The sequence below is a fragment of the Barbus barbus genome (assembly GCF_936440315.1).
Source record: "Barbus barbus genome assembly, chromosome: 6".
Lineage (NCBI taxonomy): Eukaryota > Metazoa > Chordata > Actinopteri > Cypriniformes > Cyprinidae > Barbus > Barbus barbus.
In genome coordinates this window covers 29,981,811-30,001,285 of record NC_136734.1, presented here as the reverse complement: position 1 = coordinate 30,001,285, position 19,475 = coordinate 29,981,811, and the positions used below count along the sequence as shown (strand labels likewise).

The following is a 19,475-nucleotide window of genomic DNA, read 5'->3' as shown; positions in this document are numbered from 1 at the left end:
TGTATCTGTACTAGCCAGAACATGTAAAGTATTTATAAATTGTATTTGCTACACATTGTGACACTGGGCCAATTACCACAGAAAAGAAAGTTCAGGTATAAAACAACTTAAAAAGATAAGGTTTGGTATTCAGGAAAAATTATTGTAAAATGTAGATTCAAATCTGGAATGCAGAAAAATCACACAGGAAACAAGCTACAAAAACTGAGAATTTATTTTTTTCTCCACAATTATTGTATATAGCCTATCAGAATATGACAAATTGAACAGTTTGAAACCAAATGAATTCCTGAGAAAGTCCACTAACAGTATTAACATACACAACATATTTTTCTAAAGTTCCTCTGATCAGTTAAATGTTTCATTCACATGCAGTCTGCAATTTCTTTTTACCAACAGACAGAAAAAAGTTGTCAAATATGGGACAGATATGATAACGCACATTTTAATATTACTGTTGGCTAAGCTGCCTGTACAGCTGAATGATCAAGAGCTGGATCTCAGCATCACCAGTATTAATGTCTATGGCTTTTAGAAAGAAATCCAGAGCAGCCTGCTTCCTCTCTTCTGCCAAACACTGTTTCCCACACAGCACCAGCATCTCATACGTGTTCTCAGAGGGTTTAGCAGCAGTCACATCGCTTACTGTGGAGCTAGCAGGAAGAATGTGTGTTTCCGGAGGGTATGTTTTAGGGGCACACTGGTCCATCATTTCGTTAGAGTCTAGCTCAACATCAGCAGTGGATTCAAGCAGGGCGCTGTGCCATTCTTCATGCTCCCGGTCTCCTCTTGAATCTACGCTTTCTTCCACCTCTTCAAGCTCCTCGTGACTTGTGGACTCTTCTGAGTTTAAAGTCTCTCCACTGGGCTCCTCTTCTTCTACCACCGACTCATTTTCATGCGCTTCACTGGCTTCTGATATTTGATAGGATTCGGTTTGGTCTCCACTGAGCTCCTCCTCTTCCACCACGGATTCATCTGCATGACTTTCTCTGGCCTCTGATGTCTCAAATGATTCGGTTTGGTCTCCACTGAGCTCCTCCTCTTCCACCACAGATTCATCTGTATGACTTTCTCTGGCTTCTGATGTCTCAAATGATTTGGTTTGGTCTCCACTGAGCTCCTCCTCTTCCACCACGGATTCATCTGTATGACTTTCACTAGCTTCCGAAATCTCATAGGATTTGGTTTTATCTTCACTGGGCTCTGCTGACTCTTCATCCGACTCATTCTCCAGCATGGACACAACGAAGGATTTTCTTGATGCCACCGAAACGTTCAAGCTGCGCCGGTGTTGGCTGCCATCAATCAAAGTGGATTTTGGTGTTGAAAAGCCCAGCCCCCTGAGGCCATTGGTCAATGAACTGCATGTTAAACAGGGCTTCTCTGACTCCTCTTCTTCTTCATCATCAGTGTCAGAGATGACCTGCCTTTTTTTTCTTCGAACTGAATGCACAAATGAGTCGTCCGCAGGTGTGTCTTGAGCAGAACGGATCCTCAGAGGAGATTCATGCTTGCTGACTTCACCAGTGTTAGGTTTGAAGACCTCACTGTTGTTACAGTTGCTGATTTCAACATTGTTTTGGCTACCATCTTGTCTGCTTTCTTGGATACTTGCTTCTTCCAACCTTTCTCCACTGATGTCCATCTGAAGCTGAAATCCATGACTTTCCTCGTCTAGTGACTCCTCAGCTTCACGAACTTCCTCTTCTTCGACAAAGAACATATCTTCACTGTCTTCCAGCTGCAAGTTTAAGTTTCCCTGTAGCACTTCCACCTCTGCTTTGAAAGACTCTCCTGCTGTGGCCTCATTTGGAGATTGGGGTGATGAAAACATCTTTAAATTAGGCTTGTCCATTTGAACCTCTTCGTTACCAAGAGCATCAGATGCTATAGAAAGTTCTTCCAACTTTGGAAACTGGCGAGAAGGACTTGGCAAGTTTTGATTCTCTGATGCTGCATTACTGTAAAAGTCGTCCTCCTCATCTAAACTGTCATCCAGCATGATCACAGCATGAGCTAGCTTGTCAGCAGCGGGGCTAATATGCACATTTCTTTCTCCAGCAGACCAAGGAGACTCGTTTGCCACTTGGTCTTCTTCATCTACAATTTGCACTTCTTTACTTACAACTTCCACCTCCGCATCCTCAACTGATGAAAAGTTCTGCTCATTTTCCTCTATTTCTGACTCATCGTAACTGTTGTGTGTCAGATCCACTGTCACAGGCTCTTTTTTGACACGTGGGGGGGCCGGGTGCTCTCTACCAGCAGATTTCGGCTGGTTCATTTGCCTGAGCCAAGCGGGTTCGGTGTTCTGGGCCATGCTGTCTTTGAGCTGGCCGTTCAATTCTGATTCTGCCTGCATGAGCTCTTGTGCTTTCTGGACACGTGTTTGTATGTACTGATGTGACTCTGCGTCCTCAGGGTCGTCTTCATTGGGTGCCACCTCTTTAGTGAACATGAGGTCGTGATCAGAGATGCCGAACATCTCCATGGTGTGAAGGCGAGCGATGTGCTGGTCCAGGCTGGTGTCAGAGCGGCGGTTTTGTGCATGCATTGCCTGAAGCTGCTGCTGAGTGGTGGATGAGTGTGTGTCTTCAAGTTTAAACAGTTCATGCAGATCCTGCTTACTGAAGTAACGGAACGGGTTCTTCTTATCGCCGGTTGTCTGCCGGATGAGAGAGTCTTTAAACACCTGCAGATATTGGAAAGAAACAACAAAAACATCAACAATTAAATAAAAAAAATATTTAAGGTTTAACAGTAATATTACAATTACAATATCTGTTGGTCTTCCTTTTTTATAATTAACACAAAAATAATGCTTAAAGGGTTCACAAAAAAATGAAAATTCTGTCATTAATGACTCACCCTCACGTCCTTCCAAACCTGTAAGACCTTTTAAATGATCTTCTTGACACAACTTGAGAGTTTTCTGACCCTGCACAGACAGCAAGGGGTTAAAATGGAACATGTGACATCAGTGGTTCAACCATAATTTCACAAAGCTACGAGAATACTTTTTTGGAGAGTATCACGATGCATATGTGTGCTTTGAACTGAACATAAACAACATTATGTTTACGTTCAGATCAAAGCACGCGCATGCATCCTAATACTCTCTAAAATGGCGCCAGGGTGAGATGAAGGAGACAAATTGTTGAATAAAGTTGTTGCTTTTGTTTTCTTTGCGCACAAAAAGTATTCTTGTAGCTTCGTAAAATTATGGTTGAATCACTGATGTCACATGGACGATCTTAATGATGTCCTTACTACCTTTCTGGGCCTTGAATGTAGTAGTTCCGTTGCTGTCTATGGTGAGACGGATTTCAAACAAAATTAATCTTAATTTGTGTTCTGAAAATGAACGAAGGTCTTACGGGTTTGGAACGACATGAGGGTGAGTAATTAATGACAGAACTTTCATTTTTGGGTGAACTATCCCTTTAATATAATTAAACAATTATATAATTTCTTCTTCTTATTATTATTATTATATTACAAAAACACCACAACTGAAGTGCACTAACAAGAAACAATATGAATGTAAAGAGTACAGTTTTTAATTAATATTTTCTCAATTTTTTTGTAGTTTCAGAGCTCGCAAAATTGCTAGCCTGACGTTCCGGAGCTATTGCGTTTTCCAGTCGGGCTACCAAAATGTACCACTTCCCTGCCCGACGGGCTACCTTAAAATACATGGCTTCTTCAGGTCCTTAAAACTCTCAGTTTAGTTGTATCAAATTTAAGGCCATAAAAAGGTTTAAATACGTTAAATGGTATAAGAAAAGTCTTAATTCCAATTTCAAGAGGTCTTACAGTTGGTGATGGAAAGACAAGAATCGCAATACAGCTGGATTAAACTTCAAAAGGCAATGATGCCATTGAATAAATATGAGCGCTGCACATTTCAAAATTTCATTTGCTCCTAAAGGGCCACTTGTGAATTTGCATTTACAGTTTGCCTATCTTATGTTCAGATCAATGCGAATATCGACCTATGTTTTTATGCAGCAAACAGTTATAAATGTTGAAAGAAGTTAATGTGCCTTCTAAAAATCTAAACAATTAAGACAGTAATATTTTATGTTTTAAATTAATATGTTTGATTTGTCCATTTTCATAAAAATGGTTTAAAAGCTGAAATGTCATTTTATAAGATTTTTTTGTGTGAAAATGTCATGTCAATTTATGGCTTAAAATGTTACCATAGACATTGTTCAACCCCACTCATACAGTGTTCATTTACTTGTGCAGCTCTCAAAAAGGTTCATAAACAGCAGAGACCTTGTAAACAGTGAAATAAAATTATTTCATTGGTATTTGTTGATATTTGTGGTATTTGATTGACATTTAGACTTATCTGATTTTCTATATTTAAAAAAAAATGGTATTTTTTATTTGGGCTAGTTAAATTAATTTTCGGGCTACCAAAATCTGAAGAGTATCTGCCCGAAGGGCTACCATGGATTTTGAAATTTTGCGAGCCCTGAGATAACAAAAAAACCAAAAAAAACAAAACAAATTTAAAGAAAAAAAAAACATTTATTTGGAAACATAAGAATTGCTTGTTATTAGTTTGTAGCGTTCTGTACATCCTTTTCAATGTGATTCAAACTGCCTTACTACTTTTTTCCTGCATATCTAAGCAGCAGCAATATGAGATGCTTCAAAATTGAATATTTTTATTTTTTTTACCGAATCAAACAGCCTCTACTTTTTAAAAAAGATTAAAACTACATGGTGAAGCAAATGTAAAGTTAAGATTTTTATTTACCTGTCTGCGGTAGATCTTCTCCTCCACAGTGCCACAGGTGATGAGTCGGTAGATGATGACATTTTCAGTTTGGCCAATTCGGTAGGCGCGGTCCACAGCCTGAGCATCAGTTGCTGGGTTCCAGCTGGGGTCAAAGATCACGACACGGTTTGCTGCAGTCAACGTGATGCCAACTCCACCCACCTGAGTGGTGAGGAGGAATATTGTGTAACGTTTGTCTTTCTGGAACAGCTTGATACGCTTATCCCTTTCTACCAGTTTCACTGTGCCATCCAAACGCAGCAGGCGAAAGTTTCTGTTACGCAGGACGCGCTCCATGATGTCTAGCATCTTCCTCGACTGAGAGAAGATCAGGGTCCGATGGCCCTCTTCACGGAGACATTCCATTAGAGACACGAGAAACTGCAGCTTCCCTGACTCTGCAACCAAAGTGTCATCTGAAATTTTATCGATCTGACTCACAGCCGTCTCGGTCTCATCGTCTGGATGGATGCCATCAGAGACGGAACCTTGCTCCGGGCCTAACTGAGTCACAGCTCGATTAGACAGGAGTCTGGGATGGTCACAGAGCTTCTTCAACACCGTAAGCTCTGTAAGCGGTGACCTGGTAGTCGTCAGCAACTCCTTAATATGGTCCAACGAGATAAACTGGTTATAAATGTCCTCTTGCACCGAGCTGAGGTACGTCCACACGATGAGATCGTTCTTTCGTGTTAGTGACGGCATCTCTACACCTTCGCCAGCATTTGGACATTTGTTCTCTTGATCTTCCTCATCTTCACAGCCTTCTTCACGGTTTTGCTTTTTGTTCTGAACATCTGCTTTGGTCCGCCTGAGAAAATAAGGTTTGATGATGTCCATCAGGTTCTGAGAAATACTCAATCCAAGAGCTTTCTCTCCAGGGGTGGCGTCTTTCTCCCTTGCACGAGTGATTGGATTCTCATACTCGGTTTTGAATGTTTTGGAGGTTCCCAGAAGCGACCCCTGGCAAGCGAAGTCAAACAGAGCCCACATCTCTTGTAGGTTATTTTGAACCGGAGTGCCTGTCAGTAGCACACGGTGTTTAGCAGGGATGGCGTGAGCGCTTTTAGCTGTTTTAGTGGATGAGGTTTTGATTTTGTGGGCCTCGTCCAGGATGACGTAGTCCCACTTAAACTCACGATGGCCGTATGATCCAAGTTGCTCGTAGTTGTTGATGAGCATCTGGTATGTGGTAATGATAACTCCTCCCTTGCACTGGATTCGCTCTAGGTTCCTGTTTCGCTCAGCTTTGCTGGCGCCGTGAAACTCTTTTACCCTCATGCCAGGGGTCCACTTGGCAAACTCACGTTCCCAGTTTTTAATGAGCGAGGTAGGCATGACTAACAGGGTATGATTGGCCAGCTCTGCATCGTACATCCCTGACAAAAACGAAATGACTTGAATGGTCTTGCCGAGGCCCATGTCGTCAGCCAGGATTCCTCCTTTCCTTTCGTCACGGTAGAGACTGTACAGAAACGCCACACCATCTTTCTGATGGTCGTACAGTTTGTCGTAGAGCCCTTTATAAAGCATCAATCCACTATTATTCACATTCACAAACTCCTCCTCCTCATCATCTTCCTCCTCATCTCTCTGAATGAGATCCTGTATGGCCTGGATCCGTTTCTTCAGCTTGTCCCTCGGCTGCAGCTGGTAAGCCAACTGAAACAGCTCAAGGACACGAGGCAGATCACCACGCAAGGCAGCCTCCTTCCCCTCCTGCCAGTAACTGCAAAAATAACAATGCGTGTTACACAGGAACAACAAAATACACACCCACATACTAATATCAACCACATTAAAACACTTTTTTTTCCTTGTCAAACTCAAAGTAAATGAACCTCAACCAGCATAATTTCATTCGTTTTTATTCTCTCTGTGGATAAAGTGAGACAAAGATAGACATTTCTGTCAATTGCAGTTTTTTTAATTAAATAACTTTAGTCAGACAGAAACAGAGATGGCTGTACATGTGTAGTCAACTAATTAAATGGACATTTATGGACAAAATTAACTTTAAGTTGTAGTAATTATTTTTATTATTTTTTACAGTATATAAAGTCAGGGCAAAAAGTCAGATGTGTTTTAAATTAAATTTACACATTTCATTATGTGGCCTTAAACATTTGAGCTGTTTCATAATCGCTTCGCTGAAAAGTTGAATAAATTCTGTTGTGATAGCCTACTCCAAATAATGTAACATGACTAATAAAGGATATGCACAATTACCCGCAAATCTTTGCTGAGACATTTTCACTGAACTAAAAGTGAAAGTGAAAAATAAAAATCTATCCATCTATATAAATTGTACCGCCATAAAACTAAATCTATAAAAAATAAATATAAATACATGATAGAAAATTACAAATGTTGTTTTGAATAAAGCACAACCGGAAACTGCTTGAAGTGACATGTCAACAAATTTAATACCTTTCCAGGTAAAAGATGTGAAAGTACAATAGTATTCTGATTCGACATACTGTGTAACAATACCGAACAAAAAGTATCAAACAGCTACATTGAAACAAATGTTGTCAGTGTGAGCGAGGTATTTAAAAGTAGCATTTCACGTGCCATCAATGTGGAGAGTAAAATACATATTCTGGCTGGTGACAATGTCACCCGAGATTAGATCTGCATGTTGTATTTACCTGTAGTATTTGTCCATCTTCTCCGTGTCTATAGATAGATAGCTGCAAGAGAAAATCACTTTTAAAACATGCTCTAACAATGTTTAAGTCGGAATAAAGGTTTATTAATAAAAACCGTGAGCGGCACAGATGCGAGGATTTGATTAGCCTACTTACCGCCCTAATTTGTCAGTGATTTCTTTAATTTCATTGCTCTGCATATTTCACTTTATTTATTTATTTTTAGGTATTTTCCTTGAAAAACGGAACCTCGATCGCGCGGAAGCGGCTTTGAACAAATGTATTGTTGGCGCGCAGCTCTGCCCCAATCGCTTGCTGTGCTGAGCAGGCGCGTAACGTCACTGCTGCCGCGTTTGAAACAGTTGACTTTCCCACAAGAACATCATACAGTGGAGCTGCCTCCTCTGACTACACGGCGAGATGAAGCTTTTTTTTTTTTTTAAATCGCAGATTGTATACAACAAGACAGGGAATATCCAACAACATACATAAACACAATAAATAATACAAATGATCAACATACATAATAATTATTATACTCACAACAATAACAGCAACAATGAGGGGAAAATAAAAAAACAAACAAGGAGCAGGAATCAACAGAAGTATAAAAATACATTAAAATAATAAATATTTTGAGACAGAGAGGCAAAGAGTTTCAGACTTTCTATTTAGTTTTTTAAAAAGTAGCCTACTTAAAGCCCTGAAACATCTTCACGTACTGAATATATTGAACTTACAGGCTTACATTTTTACATTTGCTTGCATGAATATGAAATAACCTCAGCTTCATGAAACTCTGAAACTCTGCAGCCAGGTGTGTTGAAAAGTGGTTAATTTCTCGAGGCTTTGAATGCAAGCTATGGGGACACATGCTGGTTTCGATTCAATAAGGTGCAGAAAAAATTGTCAGACCTTGTTAGGCGCTTAATCTTTACTTTTTGTTATGATTTCGATTTATTTTTGCTTTGTGCAATGCCTAAAAGTTGCTGTGTGGTGTTCTGCACAAGTGAAGTCATTTAATATGAAGATATTAGAAGACATGTTTGTCGTAAGAGTTTTATAGTAACAGCATATCAACATGATAATGATGAATTTGTAAGTAAATGTAATTAACATCTAAATAAATTCACAAGAGCAAGTATATTGTTTGCACATGTTTATTTACATTAAAGGCAAAATAACTGAAATAATAAGAGCACAATTATAGATCTGGAACGTCTTTAAGTCTGTCTAAATATGTAGTAATTGCAACAGTCTTCTGGCCCATATCCTTTCCTCAGGAAGGTGTGCAGACACGGATTAATGTAACATAAAAATACTATACATATTTTATTGTGGAGTGACACTTTCATAAACTTTTCTATGCTCCTCTGATTATATAATGGTAAATATTACAATATCATGGCACAACAACAGTGATCAGCAATAATGATAAGCTTAATACTCACAATAAAAATAATAAGGTCGTATCGATCATAACACAGTCTCGGAGGTAAGAAGTGGATCATCCTTCACCTGAAATGTTTGTCTTTTCATCCTGAAATGCGAGGCAAATGTTGGATCACAATAATTAGGAACCACAGTTTCCACAAATCCCACAAATTGGGATGTTCTCTTTTATTCTGGACGGCAAGTGTTTTGCAGTATTAAAAATGTATTTATACCGATTTCATCAGGCTCTGAAAATTCTTCAAAAGGACTTGCCTGGAGAATCAATCAGGTAACAAAAAGTGTCAGGAAGTGACACCTCTGGCCATTCTGTTGTCCGACCCAATACGGCTCTGTCGAGCAGGAGAAATGATTTTATGTGGACCATTCGGGGTCAACACCATGCTTTTCCAATGAGAGGGAAATTATCATTTTCGCCCACATGACTACTGCTGCAGTCATTAGAGAGCGGTAAGTAGCCTACTATATAAACTGCAGGTGCTGATGAATACATGCGCATTGCAAAAACAATAAACGTAGGCAAAACAAATAATCTTAACATAAATTTAGTTTGTCAGTAGTTGCAACCAGCAGCGTCGGAAACGAGTTAATCTGTCTTTGTGCCCTTATGCTTGTGTGGACTTAAATTCATAAGCTTCCAGTTTCTAAAAGTAATGAGCTTGGCCAAAAACTGTTGTAACAGGATTGATAGCACGAAAAGCTAGAAAAAAAGTTAGTTATATAGCTATCCGAAAAATTGCAGGAATGGTAACTGAGTCACTTCCTCATTTTCTCTTTCTCTCTCTCTCTCTCTCTCTCTCTCTCTCTCTCTCTCTCTCTTTCTGTGTGTGCGTGTGTGTGTTTGCGCGTGCGTGTGTGCGTGTATGTTTTTAATAAATGCCTTGTAATGCTGTAGGGCTTGGTTAGCACACATTTGGCTGCACACAGGTAACTTCAGGATCTTTTGTTTCTCGGTTAATAACATCATAAACTGTAGCACAGCTTTAAACGATGGCACTAACAGTGTTTATGGTTATGAGGACGATTATACGATTATGTAGGCTATCAGATGTTTATTTGACCAATTATTTATTTGACCAGATATCTGTTTGAACAATATCTGCTACCAAATTATTCCTCTAATATTCGCATAAGAGTGTCTGTTTCTGCATGTGTGTATTTTTATAAATAGGTGGATGGAGAGCATGCGCACTTTTTAATGTGTGTGTTTTTGCACTCCAGCTGGATAGACAATAAATTATTGTCTTTTTGAGTAGTTAATTGAATTATTATCTTGGTTTCATGGAGAACACAGATCTGAGCTTACTTCCCAAACTTGACCACAGTGAAGAAGAGCATTATTGTGTGTGCTGAAAGGACTATTGTTACGTCTGATGTCTTTCAAAGGTTGTGTGTTTCTTGATGTCTGAACTGGGAAAGTTTTAGAAATGCTGTGCAGCAGGTTTGGTGACTTTATTCAGTTTGTTACAGTTAGTAGGCGGAAGAGATGTTGGTTTATTTCTGTAATTAAGGCCACAGACATCAGGGTTGATAATAATTTCATAAAATTAGACAACACAGTTAAGCGTTCTCTAGATAGTTGTTTTTTTCAGAGTATTTGTGTAAACTGGGTCAAAAAATGCCTTATTTTAACCCAAAACTAATTATAAATATCCAAAGTCTGAAAGAAAAAAAAAAAGTTGTACAAATTTCAAATCAGTAAGGAAATTTCAAGATGGTTTGGAACTGTGACAGGAAAATGATCTGATTGCTCTGTATTTAAAAGATATAGAGTTTCCTTTTTAGTATTAAAGATAACACACACACAATGGTTTCTATTTTTTTTTATTGGTTGATTAACTCACTTAGATAATTAATTTAATCAAGAGTTCTGCCTCCTTCACAGGTGCACACAACATAATCCCAGAACATGGCTTTAAAGGTAAATTGCATGTATGAGAGTGTTTATATGGTGTCTGTGTGAAAGCTGGTTAACTAGTCGTTTTTTGTTAAGCCTATATGTAAAACTCACACTCACTGCTGTGTCAGCAAGCTGAAATATACAGTACTTCATTTTTTAATACATTTCTATTTTTTGTCTGCTAAATATTCTGTTCTACCAATACATCCTTGTTGAATATACACTACCGTTTAAAATTTTGGGGTCAGTAAGGAAAAATGTATCTTATGCTGCTTTAAGGCTACATTTATTTGATTACAAATACATAAAAAAATTCACAATAATTTCACAATTAATATTACTGACCCCATATTTATGTATAATTTTCATCAACAGCTGTTTGTATCTAATGGTTAAATGTCTTCCTGCAGGAGGATCTCTTGCGAGACATGCAGAAGTGTTTTAACAACCTGAAAGTTGAAGAGGATAAAAAAGAGACCGTAATTCCGAGAGAACGGTGTGTGCATGAAAAAACAAATACTGTTATGTGGATAATTTTATTTCAGTGTGTGTGTGTTTGCATGAGCCTTCAGTGAAAAAGAAATTAAAATGATTCTGTATCTAATAATATTAATTTGTTCATGTTAGTGAGGACAGTATTGATATCCGATGTACAGTCTTTCCTGATTTCTCAGAGGACTTCCGTCAGATTGTTAAAGCTGGTTGGCTAGAGAAAACTCCCCCAAAAGGGTAAAAAACAACATATTATACACAATTTATGTCTTCTATGAATTTTCTGTGTATATATTTTTGTTATTTCTAAGTGTTTTATAATATTCATGTTTGTATTTTCAGAGGGAAGATTTACCAGCGCCGATGGGTACAGCTGGATTCAGAATATTTGAGATATTTTCAATCCATCAAGGTAACTTGAATGAATAAATGGGTCACTTTTTAAAATGTTTCATAATCTTGAAAAATCAAGATTATTAAGATTCTTCTATTCAGATTAAATCTAGCGGATCATATTTTCTAGTTCACTAGACACTAGTTTCCTTCCAAAATGTCTATTAAAAAGGCCTGCCATTTTTTGATTTACTTTAAGGAAGTTGTTAAGCATTTACTGTAACATGATAAGCCAGACAATGATTGGAATGAAGGCGGGTGAAGACCAACATGAAAACCGAAGGAGTATGAAAGCTGGAATGTATTTCTGCCTTTGGGTTTCGGTTTAAATGAAAGATTAAATCAGACTAACAAAATTTTCATATTCAGCAAGACATTCAGTTGCCTGATATTTGAATTAGGCAAATGTAGCATTATAGTGTTTGGACTGTAAAAGTTAAAGGCAGGCAGAGGTGTACTCTTTCCGAGATAATAATCAAAATAATAATAGCAATAACACTTTAAACCACTGCCAATCCTTTGCACCCCAACTCTGATTAATTACCATAATCGTCACTACTGAATGAACTCTTTCAATTTTGGCTGAAACTGATTATCAAATAATTATATTATGTCAGATAACCATTAAATGGCCAATATTATTCTTCTTCTAAAACAGTATAAACTAAATTGACGTTTTAACCCTCTGATGGGTTTCATTTCTGTCCACACTTGTTTTTTTGGGGGTCTCCAGAGACCCCAGACAATAACATTTAATTTTGTAACAAGATAATAGGTTGTTTTTTTTTACAAATGTAATTTTACTCTGTTTGTTAATGTTTTTACTCAACATTTTTGCAGTCTTTGGAGGATTTATGATATCTTTTAAATTTCTATAAATAAATAAATAAATATTTATTTAAATTACAAATTTACAAAAAAACAGCATTTGATGTAAAATTCACTTTATAAAAGGCCCAGATTTCTAACTTTCATTCATGGGGATAACATAGACCATTTTAAATGATTTAATGTAACATTTATACCCATTTTTTGGAAAATGCAGTTTTAAAATAAAAAAAATCACTTTAACCACTAGATGGCTATAGAGCTCCACTATATGCTATTTGCTATTTGACTACCTGAAAGATATCTTTTCACAAGTTGGATTCAGTTGGATTCATATCTAAATATTATAAAATAACACAAATAAAATATTTTTTGTCAAAGTTTAGTATTTTTTGTACTGAAAAACCCCCAGTTTTTCAATAATGTTACATTATGATTAGAATCAAACCTGAACAAAATGTTACAAAGAGAAATGTTGGAGTCTTAAGATTTGATCATTTATTTCAATTATCTATTTTTAATATAATTCTACAATTTTAATCAACATTTCAGTTACTAACTGTAACAGAACAAAAATGAACAGAAATGAACTGTTATATTACATATGAACACATGAACTGAACAGCAATAACAAGTGAGCAAATAAAGCAGTAAAAAGATAAAATTTAGTAAAAGAAATCAGTAAATGGGGAAAAAATCAAACAACGAGGAACAATAAGTGTGTGTGTGTGTGTGTGTGTGTGTGTGTGAGAGAGTGTGTCAGTACACATTGTCGGTGTCAGTGGCACCACTTTATATTTGTGTTGGTTCTGCATTTTGGATGATTCTATTTGACAAATTATAGCCTTACAAATGTGTGTGTTTGTTTGTGTGTGTGTGTGTGTGTGAGTGTGTGTGTTTGTGTGTGTGTGTGTGAGTGTGCACATTTTCAATGTGTCAGTGTCACCAATTTATTTTTGTGGTGGTACAGCATTTTGGATAATTTTATTTTACAACAATGCCATTTCTGTCGATGTGTTCTGCGTTGTTTCTGATTTTGATGATGAATTTTGTCTATTTTGATTGCGGGGTCTCCAGAGACCCCGAAAACCACGAGTGTCACAAATTTTGTCACGCTAACATAAAAACAGATATCATTCCAATTTTTTTTTTTTTTTTTTGTAGATCTAGAAAGTGTTGAGAGCCGTAGAAGGTTTCATACCATTTGGACAAAGGGAAAATTTTAAAAAAATTGAGCAAAAGTCATTTGGGGTCAAAAAGACCCCGCAAACCATCAGAGGTTAAATACTGCAGGTGAATTTAGGCACCAGAACATTATAATGTACGATAAGAAAAACGGATATTCATTTTGAGATTTTCTAAAAATAATCTTTTAGCAGTGTTTAAAAGTGTTGAAATTTGATTTTATCTGAGCATTAGATGATGGCCAAGGTAATTGGGGACAATTATATTTTTAAATTTACAGTAAATTTGAATTGTACCCCTTCCAAATATACTATATCCCTTGTGTTTTTGTATTTATTTGTTGTCTATAGAGTTTAGCGTTATTCACTGTGTGTTCTTTATGAGTCTTTATTGTCCTGTTTACAGACTCTGTGAAACAACCTTTTGTTTTGTTCTGTGGCAGGAATGGTAGTAAACATGATTTGACATGCCTGTGAAACTAGAGCTGGGTAGTAACTGATTACATGTAATCTGGATTACGTAATCAGTTTCCAGAAATTAAGTACTTGTAATTAGATTAAGTCACATTTTAAAATACTCGTAATCAGACTACAGTTGCATTTTTATCAATTACATGATTACATATTATTCACACGATAGCAATAAATTATTTCATAATTTATTGATTCCCCCTACTTCCTCTTTGTCATTTTTAAATGACCCTTTCCTAAATAACCTATCGCTTGTATACATTCAGAAAGTCTTCCAGTTTTGTGGACATTCACACAGAGATCAGTCATTGGTCAGATGGCTACAAAGCGTTTGACCACTGGATTTACAAAAATCATTTCAGGTTTCAACATTGCATCAACTACTGATGAAGACATTCATTTTATTTGAATTATCATCAGTAGGTTATTTAATCATGTATTACTATGTCTTTGGAAGTCTTTTGTCCCTCAAACAAAATAAAATGCACAAATTAGAGTTATTATTTCTCATTTAAATGTAATGCTGGGATTCCCAACCTTTTTTTGCCATCTGAACCTCGTTTACTCATTTAATATATTTACTTGAATTACCTCTGATATTTTATAATAAATATTTTAATAATTAAGTATCTCATTTGCATGCTCACAGTTCTGACATGCAGGTAAACAAATAAAATATGATTTTTTTGATTGTTGTTGTTTTAAAATGATTTATTTTAATTTGACATTTTGATGATTTAATTGATTATTAGCTTTTCATTATACTCAAGAACTCCCTGCAGTTCCTTTACGAACCCCAGTTTGGGAAACCTTGATGTAATGTAATGTTTAATGCACTTCATGTTGTTAATTACAAGGAATGGAATATTTTTTTTTCTTCATATTTTTATATAAATATGGTACAAGACTGTCCTATTTAAATCAGTTTAATAAACAAGTAATGTCAAAAGTAATCAAAAAGTAGTCTGAGCATATTACCTAAAATATGTAATGTACTAGATTACATTACTAACTACAATTCTGTGTGTATAAAATAATTTCTCTCTGACAGGAAGTATACTCTAAAAGGATGGTGTCTCTGGGATCTGTTGATAAGGTGGTCAGTGTCGGAGACTTGCGATTCGAGCTCCACAGTCAGAGCCGGACTTTCCTGTTTCGAGCTGAAAGCACTCGTGCGTATTTGTCCATCTATTTTTTCCTGACCTTGCAGAAAGTCTACTACACATCTTTGCTTTTGCATTCAGGCTATGAATCATTTACATGCATTTTTATTGTATGTGTATTTTTATTTTATTTTTTTACAGAGGAAAGAAATGACTGGGTGTGTTGTATTGAAAAGATTCTGAGTGATCGTAAACATAGTCTGGAGCCCCGGAATCTGTTCTTTAGGAACGGAAGTGTGAATATTAGTTTTGAGGGCTACATGGAAATGTTGTCACCACGCACCAAAGTCTACACACTTATCACCAAGGACAAACTGTTCCTCTTCAGGAGCCATGAGGTGTGAGTCTGAATGTGAATGGATGCCTTTCTAAATGTTTTGGTGGGTGTATTTGATAGATTTTTTGAGTTTGTGTTGTGTATAGGAATATTTTCAGGGAGTAGGCATCACTGATATAGACATGCGAATGGCCAACGTGAGAAATGGAGAAAACAAGCGCTCTTTGATGCTCACCACTCCATATAGAGCATTCAGGTAAACGCTGCGACTTTTCACATTTTGCACAAGCTGGAAAGCACTTGTGTTATTTTAGTATTATGTATTTATATAGTGTTATAGCACTTATAAATATTTAAAACCAGTGAAAACAATGTGCTTTGCGTACTTTATGAAGGTCTGTCAGGGCTTCAAGGATTGCATGTTTAGACATGACTGTCTTACTTGACAAAGCAAAATAAACTGTAAATTTAATGATGGAACTGTGAACTAACTCAGCATATTAATGAAAAACCCCTGCATCAGCCCCCTAACTACATTTGTCTCTCTCTCTCTCTGTAGTTTTGTGGTGGATTCAGAGAGTGAGAAGCAGAGATGGTCTGAGGCGCTTAATGAGTGTGTGAGTCGTGCTCTGTCATGTGATGGGTTGTGTGAGAGCATTTGGCATGTGCCATCAAACCGCTTGTGTGCGGACTGCAGCTCTTCGATGCCGGAGTGGGCTTCAGTCAACCTGTGTGTTCTGCTGTGTGAAAAATGTGCAGGTGCATACAAACACTTACATGTTAACAAATGACAGCTGTTGTATGTAGGCCTACTGTATGTGGGCTCATAAATATGTGCACATATGTGTGATAACAGGTGCACACAGAAGTCTGGGCCAGAACATGTCAAAGGTTCGCAGTCTGAAGCTGAATGAACGAGTGTGGTCTGATGATCTAATCAGGGTATATTGAATATGATGCATCCAGTTTATGTGTTTCCACAGCTACATCTGAGAGTTAAATTCATGCTTTGCAGTTGCCATTGTGCCTTTCTTTTTCAGGATGGTGCATGATAATCTCATTATGTGTTGCCAGGTTTTTCTGCTGCTGGGTAATGGCAAAGCAAATCAGTTCTGGGGAGCAAATATTCCCCCGAGCGAGAGTCTCTGTTCCAGCGCACACAGCGAGCAGCGTCTCAAACACATCACAGCAAAATACAAAGATGGAAAATATCGCAAATACCACACATTCTATGGCCAACAGGAGGCGCTCAACATTGTTAGTTAATTCCTGAATTCATTCATTACAAATGCCAAGTAAATGACAGTAAATGCACATTCTTCTCTCATGTTTGTTTGCTCTGGGTTTCCTAGGCTCTATGTTCAGCGGTGCAGTCTGGTGATTTGTTGGAGACTCTCTCTCTGCTGAATTGTGGGGCAGATATCAACTGCAACACTGGAATCCCAGAATTCCCTACTCCACTCTCTCTGGCAAATCGCAGTGGGCAAACAGTACAGGCGGAGCTACTTATGCAGAACTTGAACTCAGGTGCATAAATAAACAAACCAAACCATAATGTCCATGTGTTTAGATACACGCTCATCTTGATTTTTTGTTCATCAGAGTCGTTTACGCCAGTGGATAAAGATGCGTCCATTCGATCTCAGTCTGGCTATCTTTTTAAGACCGCCTCATCAGCTAAGCCAATCACAGATCACAAAACCAAAGCAGGTATGTGGAGCCCCTGTGGCTTCATTGATTAAGTAAACTGCTGTATGATGACTTGCTACTGAATCTCAATGATATTACATTTTGTGTGCTTGTGAGGATGTTAAAAAGACTTAAAAGCCTAAAATGATACTTTTATATCATCAAAAGTTTAATTTTACCTGGTATTTGGGTTAAAATGTTCTAAATTGTACTATGCAAAAATCTTGATTAACATTAAAAGTGGGTCTTACAACTTCCGTTTTATAATTTAAAGTTTTTTATATATATATATATATATATATATATATATATATATATATATATATATATATATACAGATATACATGCAACAAAATACTTTTACAGTATATAATTAATATTTCAAAAATAGTTATTTTAGTTTTTTGAAAGCGTAAGCACCAAAATAAATGTGGAAGAAATATTTTAATAATTATATATTATATAAAATTATAAAACTTTATAATTGTAGAATAAACACAATTTCAAATTAGTTTTAACTTCTATAATTACATTTATATTATATGACCATTTAAACTGTTTTTGGAAATTGTAAAATGTCATGCTATAAGCTTTTTTAGGCTTTCATTTGCACCTTAGTCTACAATATTTCATTGCAAATTCAAGAGTTTTACAATTACAAATAAATGAGCAACCATAAACATATGTTGTGTTGAGGGGCATTGTGTCTGTATGTTTCTGAACCTTATTGTGGTGAATATTTTAGATTTCTCTCAGCGTTGGTGTTGTCTTGGTGATGGAATGTTTAGCTACTTTAAGAGTGAACAAAGTCACCACAAGTGTGGTGGCATGAAGACCAGTGAAATCATCTGCCTCTCTGTCAACAGCCCAGGGAAACATGGGTAATAAACCCTGAACTTCAATCCTAAGTGAGTTTATTTTTGCCACGTTAATTTTGTTAATGCCATATTTACCATGTCCTCTCTAATTGTCTGGCAGCTATGAACACACATTTGAACTGTACTCTGAAGAGGGAAGAGTCTACCTGTTTGGAAGTGATGATGGCAGCATTGTCAAGAATTGGATCCAGGCTATTGCCATGGTGATCAACCTCTTTTTTTTTTATTAATATATATATTTTTTGTAGCTCATTTAAATTACAAACAAGTGCTTTAGATTAGGTTTTCAAACTGGAACACAAGGGGGTGCTAAGGTATTAATTTAGCTATTTCAGAAATAAATAACATTTTAAAAACTATTAAAATAGGAATTGGAAAATTGCTATTATAATATTACTATACTATAATACTATACCAAAGTCCCTTTAAGATATTCTATAGTCTTTGACAACACTATAATAATTTGTAATATTACTGTTTCACTGTATTTTCTAATCAAATAAAAATTCTCAGCATAAGAGACTTGTTTCAAAAACATAAAAAATAAAGTTTTTTATTTGAAAATATTCATGTCTCGTTCCTTGCATTATTCTGTAAAGCTGGAATATGATATTTATTTACTATATTGGAGTTGGAGACAAATAAACCGATCTACCCTCTTCCTTCTCTTCCCTTTATTTAGGCTGTGCTGCCTCCTGCACTGTTTGATGTGTGTGGGACCTGTGATCGCCTGGGTCGCCTACGCTGCACCGAGGGAAACCATGGCATTGGTTGGTTTTGCCTGAGCGGCTTCAAACTGCAGGTGTTACTGGAAGACAATGTGCAAATAATCGACCTGCGCAAGCTACTCACACTCAGTGAGTTACAGCTCACACACAACAATCTGAGACGGTTTAAAAATGTGGGTGTCTGTATAAATGTACTCTGTGTGTGTATGTGTATGCAGATCTCTCTGACAGTGCTGGCTCCATAGTACTTGTATGGAGAGGTGGACCTCTGCATTTGCTAGCTGACCGCAGGCCTCATTTTGTGGGCTGGCAGACCTTCATTCAGCAGAGTTCCGGTGCTGGAGATCAGCCACTATCACAACAGCAGCTCACTGATCTGGGTGTCCCTGTGATTGTTGACCGCTGCCTGGACCATGTAACACGTTATGGTATACAAACACACATTCCCATTACATAAGAAAACACAAACATTCTGTTGTAGAAATTTAAAATCTGAAAAAAGAATCACTACAGTGTTATTGCCAGAATGTTCTAAGGTATTCCGAGTGTTGTTTTTTTTTTTTAAATGTTG

At 36.9% G+C, this 19,475-nt stretch overlaps 2 protein-coding genes across 2 annotated transcripts in view; one reads left to right on the top strand and one right to left on the bottom strand.

The window, feature by feature from the left end:
* Positions 1-197: 197 nt before the first annotated feature.
* On the bottom strand, positions 198-7,755 carry LOC306871083 (DNA excision repair protein ERCC-6-like). Its single transcript, XM_079418774.1, has 4 exons — positions 7,606-7,755; positions 7,450-7,491; positions 4,778-6,527; positions 198-2,695 (listed from the first exon to the last, which is right to left on the bottom strand). Exons 1-4 carry the CDS (start codon positions 7,647-7,649, stop codon positions 452-454), a joined length of 4,080 nt encoding a protein of 1,359 aa, XP_079274900.1. The 5' UTR covers positions 7,650-7,755; the 3' UTR covers positions 198-451.
* Positions 7,756-9,726: 1,971 nt separating this feature from the next.
* Positions 9,727-19,475, top strand: part of LOC306871706 (arf-GAP with Rho-GAP domain, ANK repeat and PH domain-containing protein 1-like) — a 17,646-nt gene continuing 7,897 nt past the window's right edge. The window contains exons 1-17 of the mRNA XM_079419814.1: positions 9,727-9,828; positions 10,787-10,822; positions 11,212-11,297; positions 11,429-11,530; positions 11,636-11,705; positions 15,221-15,341; positions 15,474-15,670; positions 15,756-15,865; positions 16,169-16,368; positions 16,466-16,551; positions 16,684-16,866; positions 16,962-17,136; positions 17,212-17,319; positions 18,044-18,179; positions 18,277-18,379; positions 18,859-19,033; positions 19,123-19,332. Coding sequence (XP_079275940.1) covers positions 10,811-10,822; positions 11,212-11,297; positions 11,429-11,530; positions 11,636-11,705; positions 15,221-15,341; positions 15,474-15,670; positions 15,756-15,865; positions 16,169-16,368; positions 16,466-16,551; positions 16,684-16,866; positions 16,962-17,136; positions 17,212-17,319; positions 18,044-18,179; positions 18,277-18,379; positions 18,859-19,033; positions 19,123-19,332 — 2,074 coding nt within the window. The 5' untranslated portion in view covers positions 9,727-9,828; positions 10,787-10,810. The remainder of the gene's footprint in view (positions 9,829-10,786; positions 10,823-11,211; positions 11,298-11,428; positions 11,531-11,635; positions 11,706-15,220; positions 15,342-15,473; positions 15,671-15,755; positions 15,866-16,168; positions 16,369-16,465; positions 16,552-16,683; positions 16,867-16,961; positions 17,137-17,211; positions 17,320-18,043; positions 18,180-18,276; positions 18,380-18,858; positions 19,034-19,122; positions 19,333-19,475) is intronic.

Coding starts and splice junctions, on each gene's coding strand:
- LOC306871083 (XM_079418774.1), bottom strand. CDS start 7,649: ATGCAGAGCAATGAAATTAAAGAAATCACTGACAAATTAGGGCG. Junction 7,492..7,605: donor ATCACTGACAAATTAGGGCG/GTAAGTAGGCTA, acceptor TTTCTCTTGCAG/CTATCTATCTATAGACACGG. Junction 2,696..4,777: donor AGAAGATCTACCGCAGACAG/GTAAATAAAAAT, acceptor CAATATCTGCAG/GTGTTTAAAGACTCTCTCAT.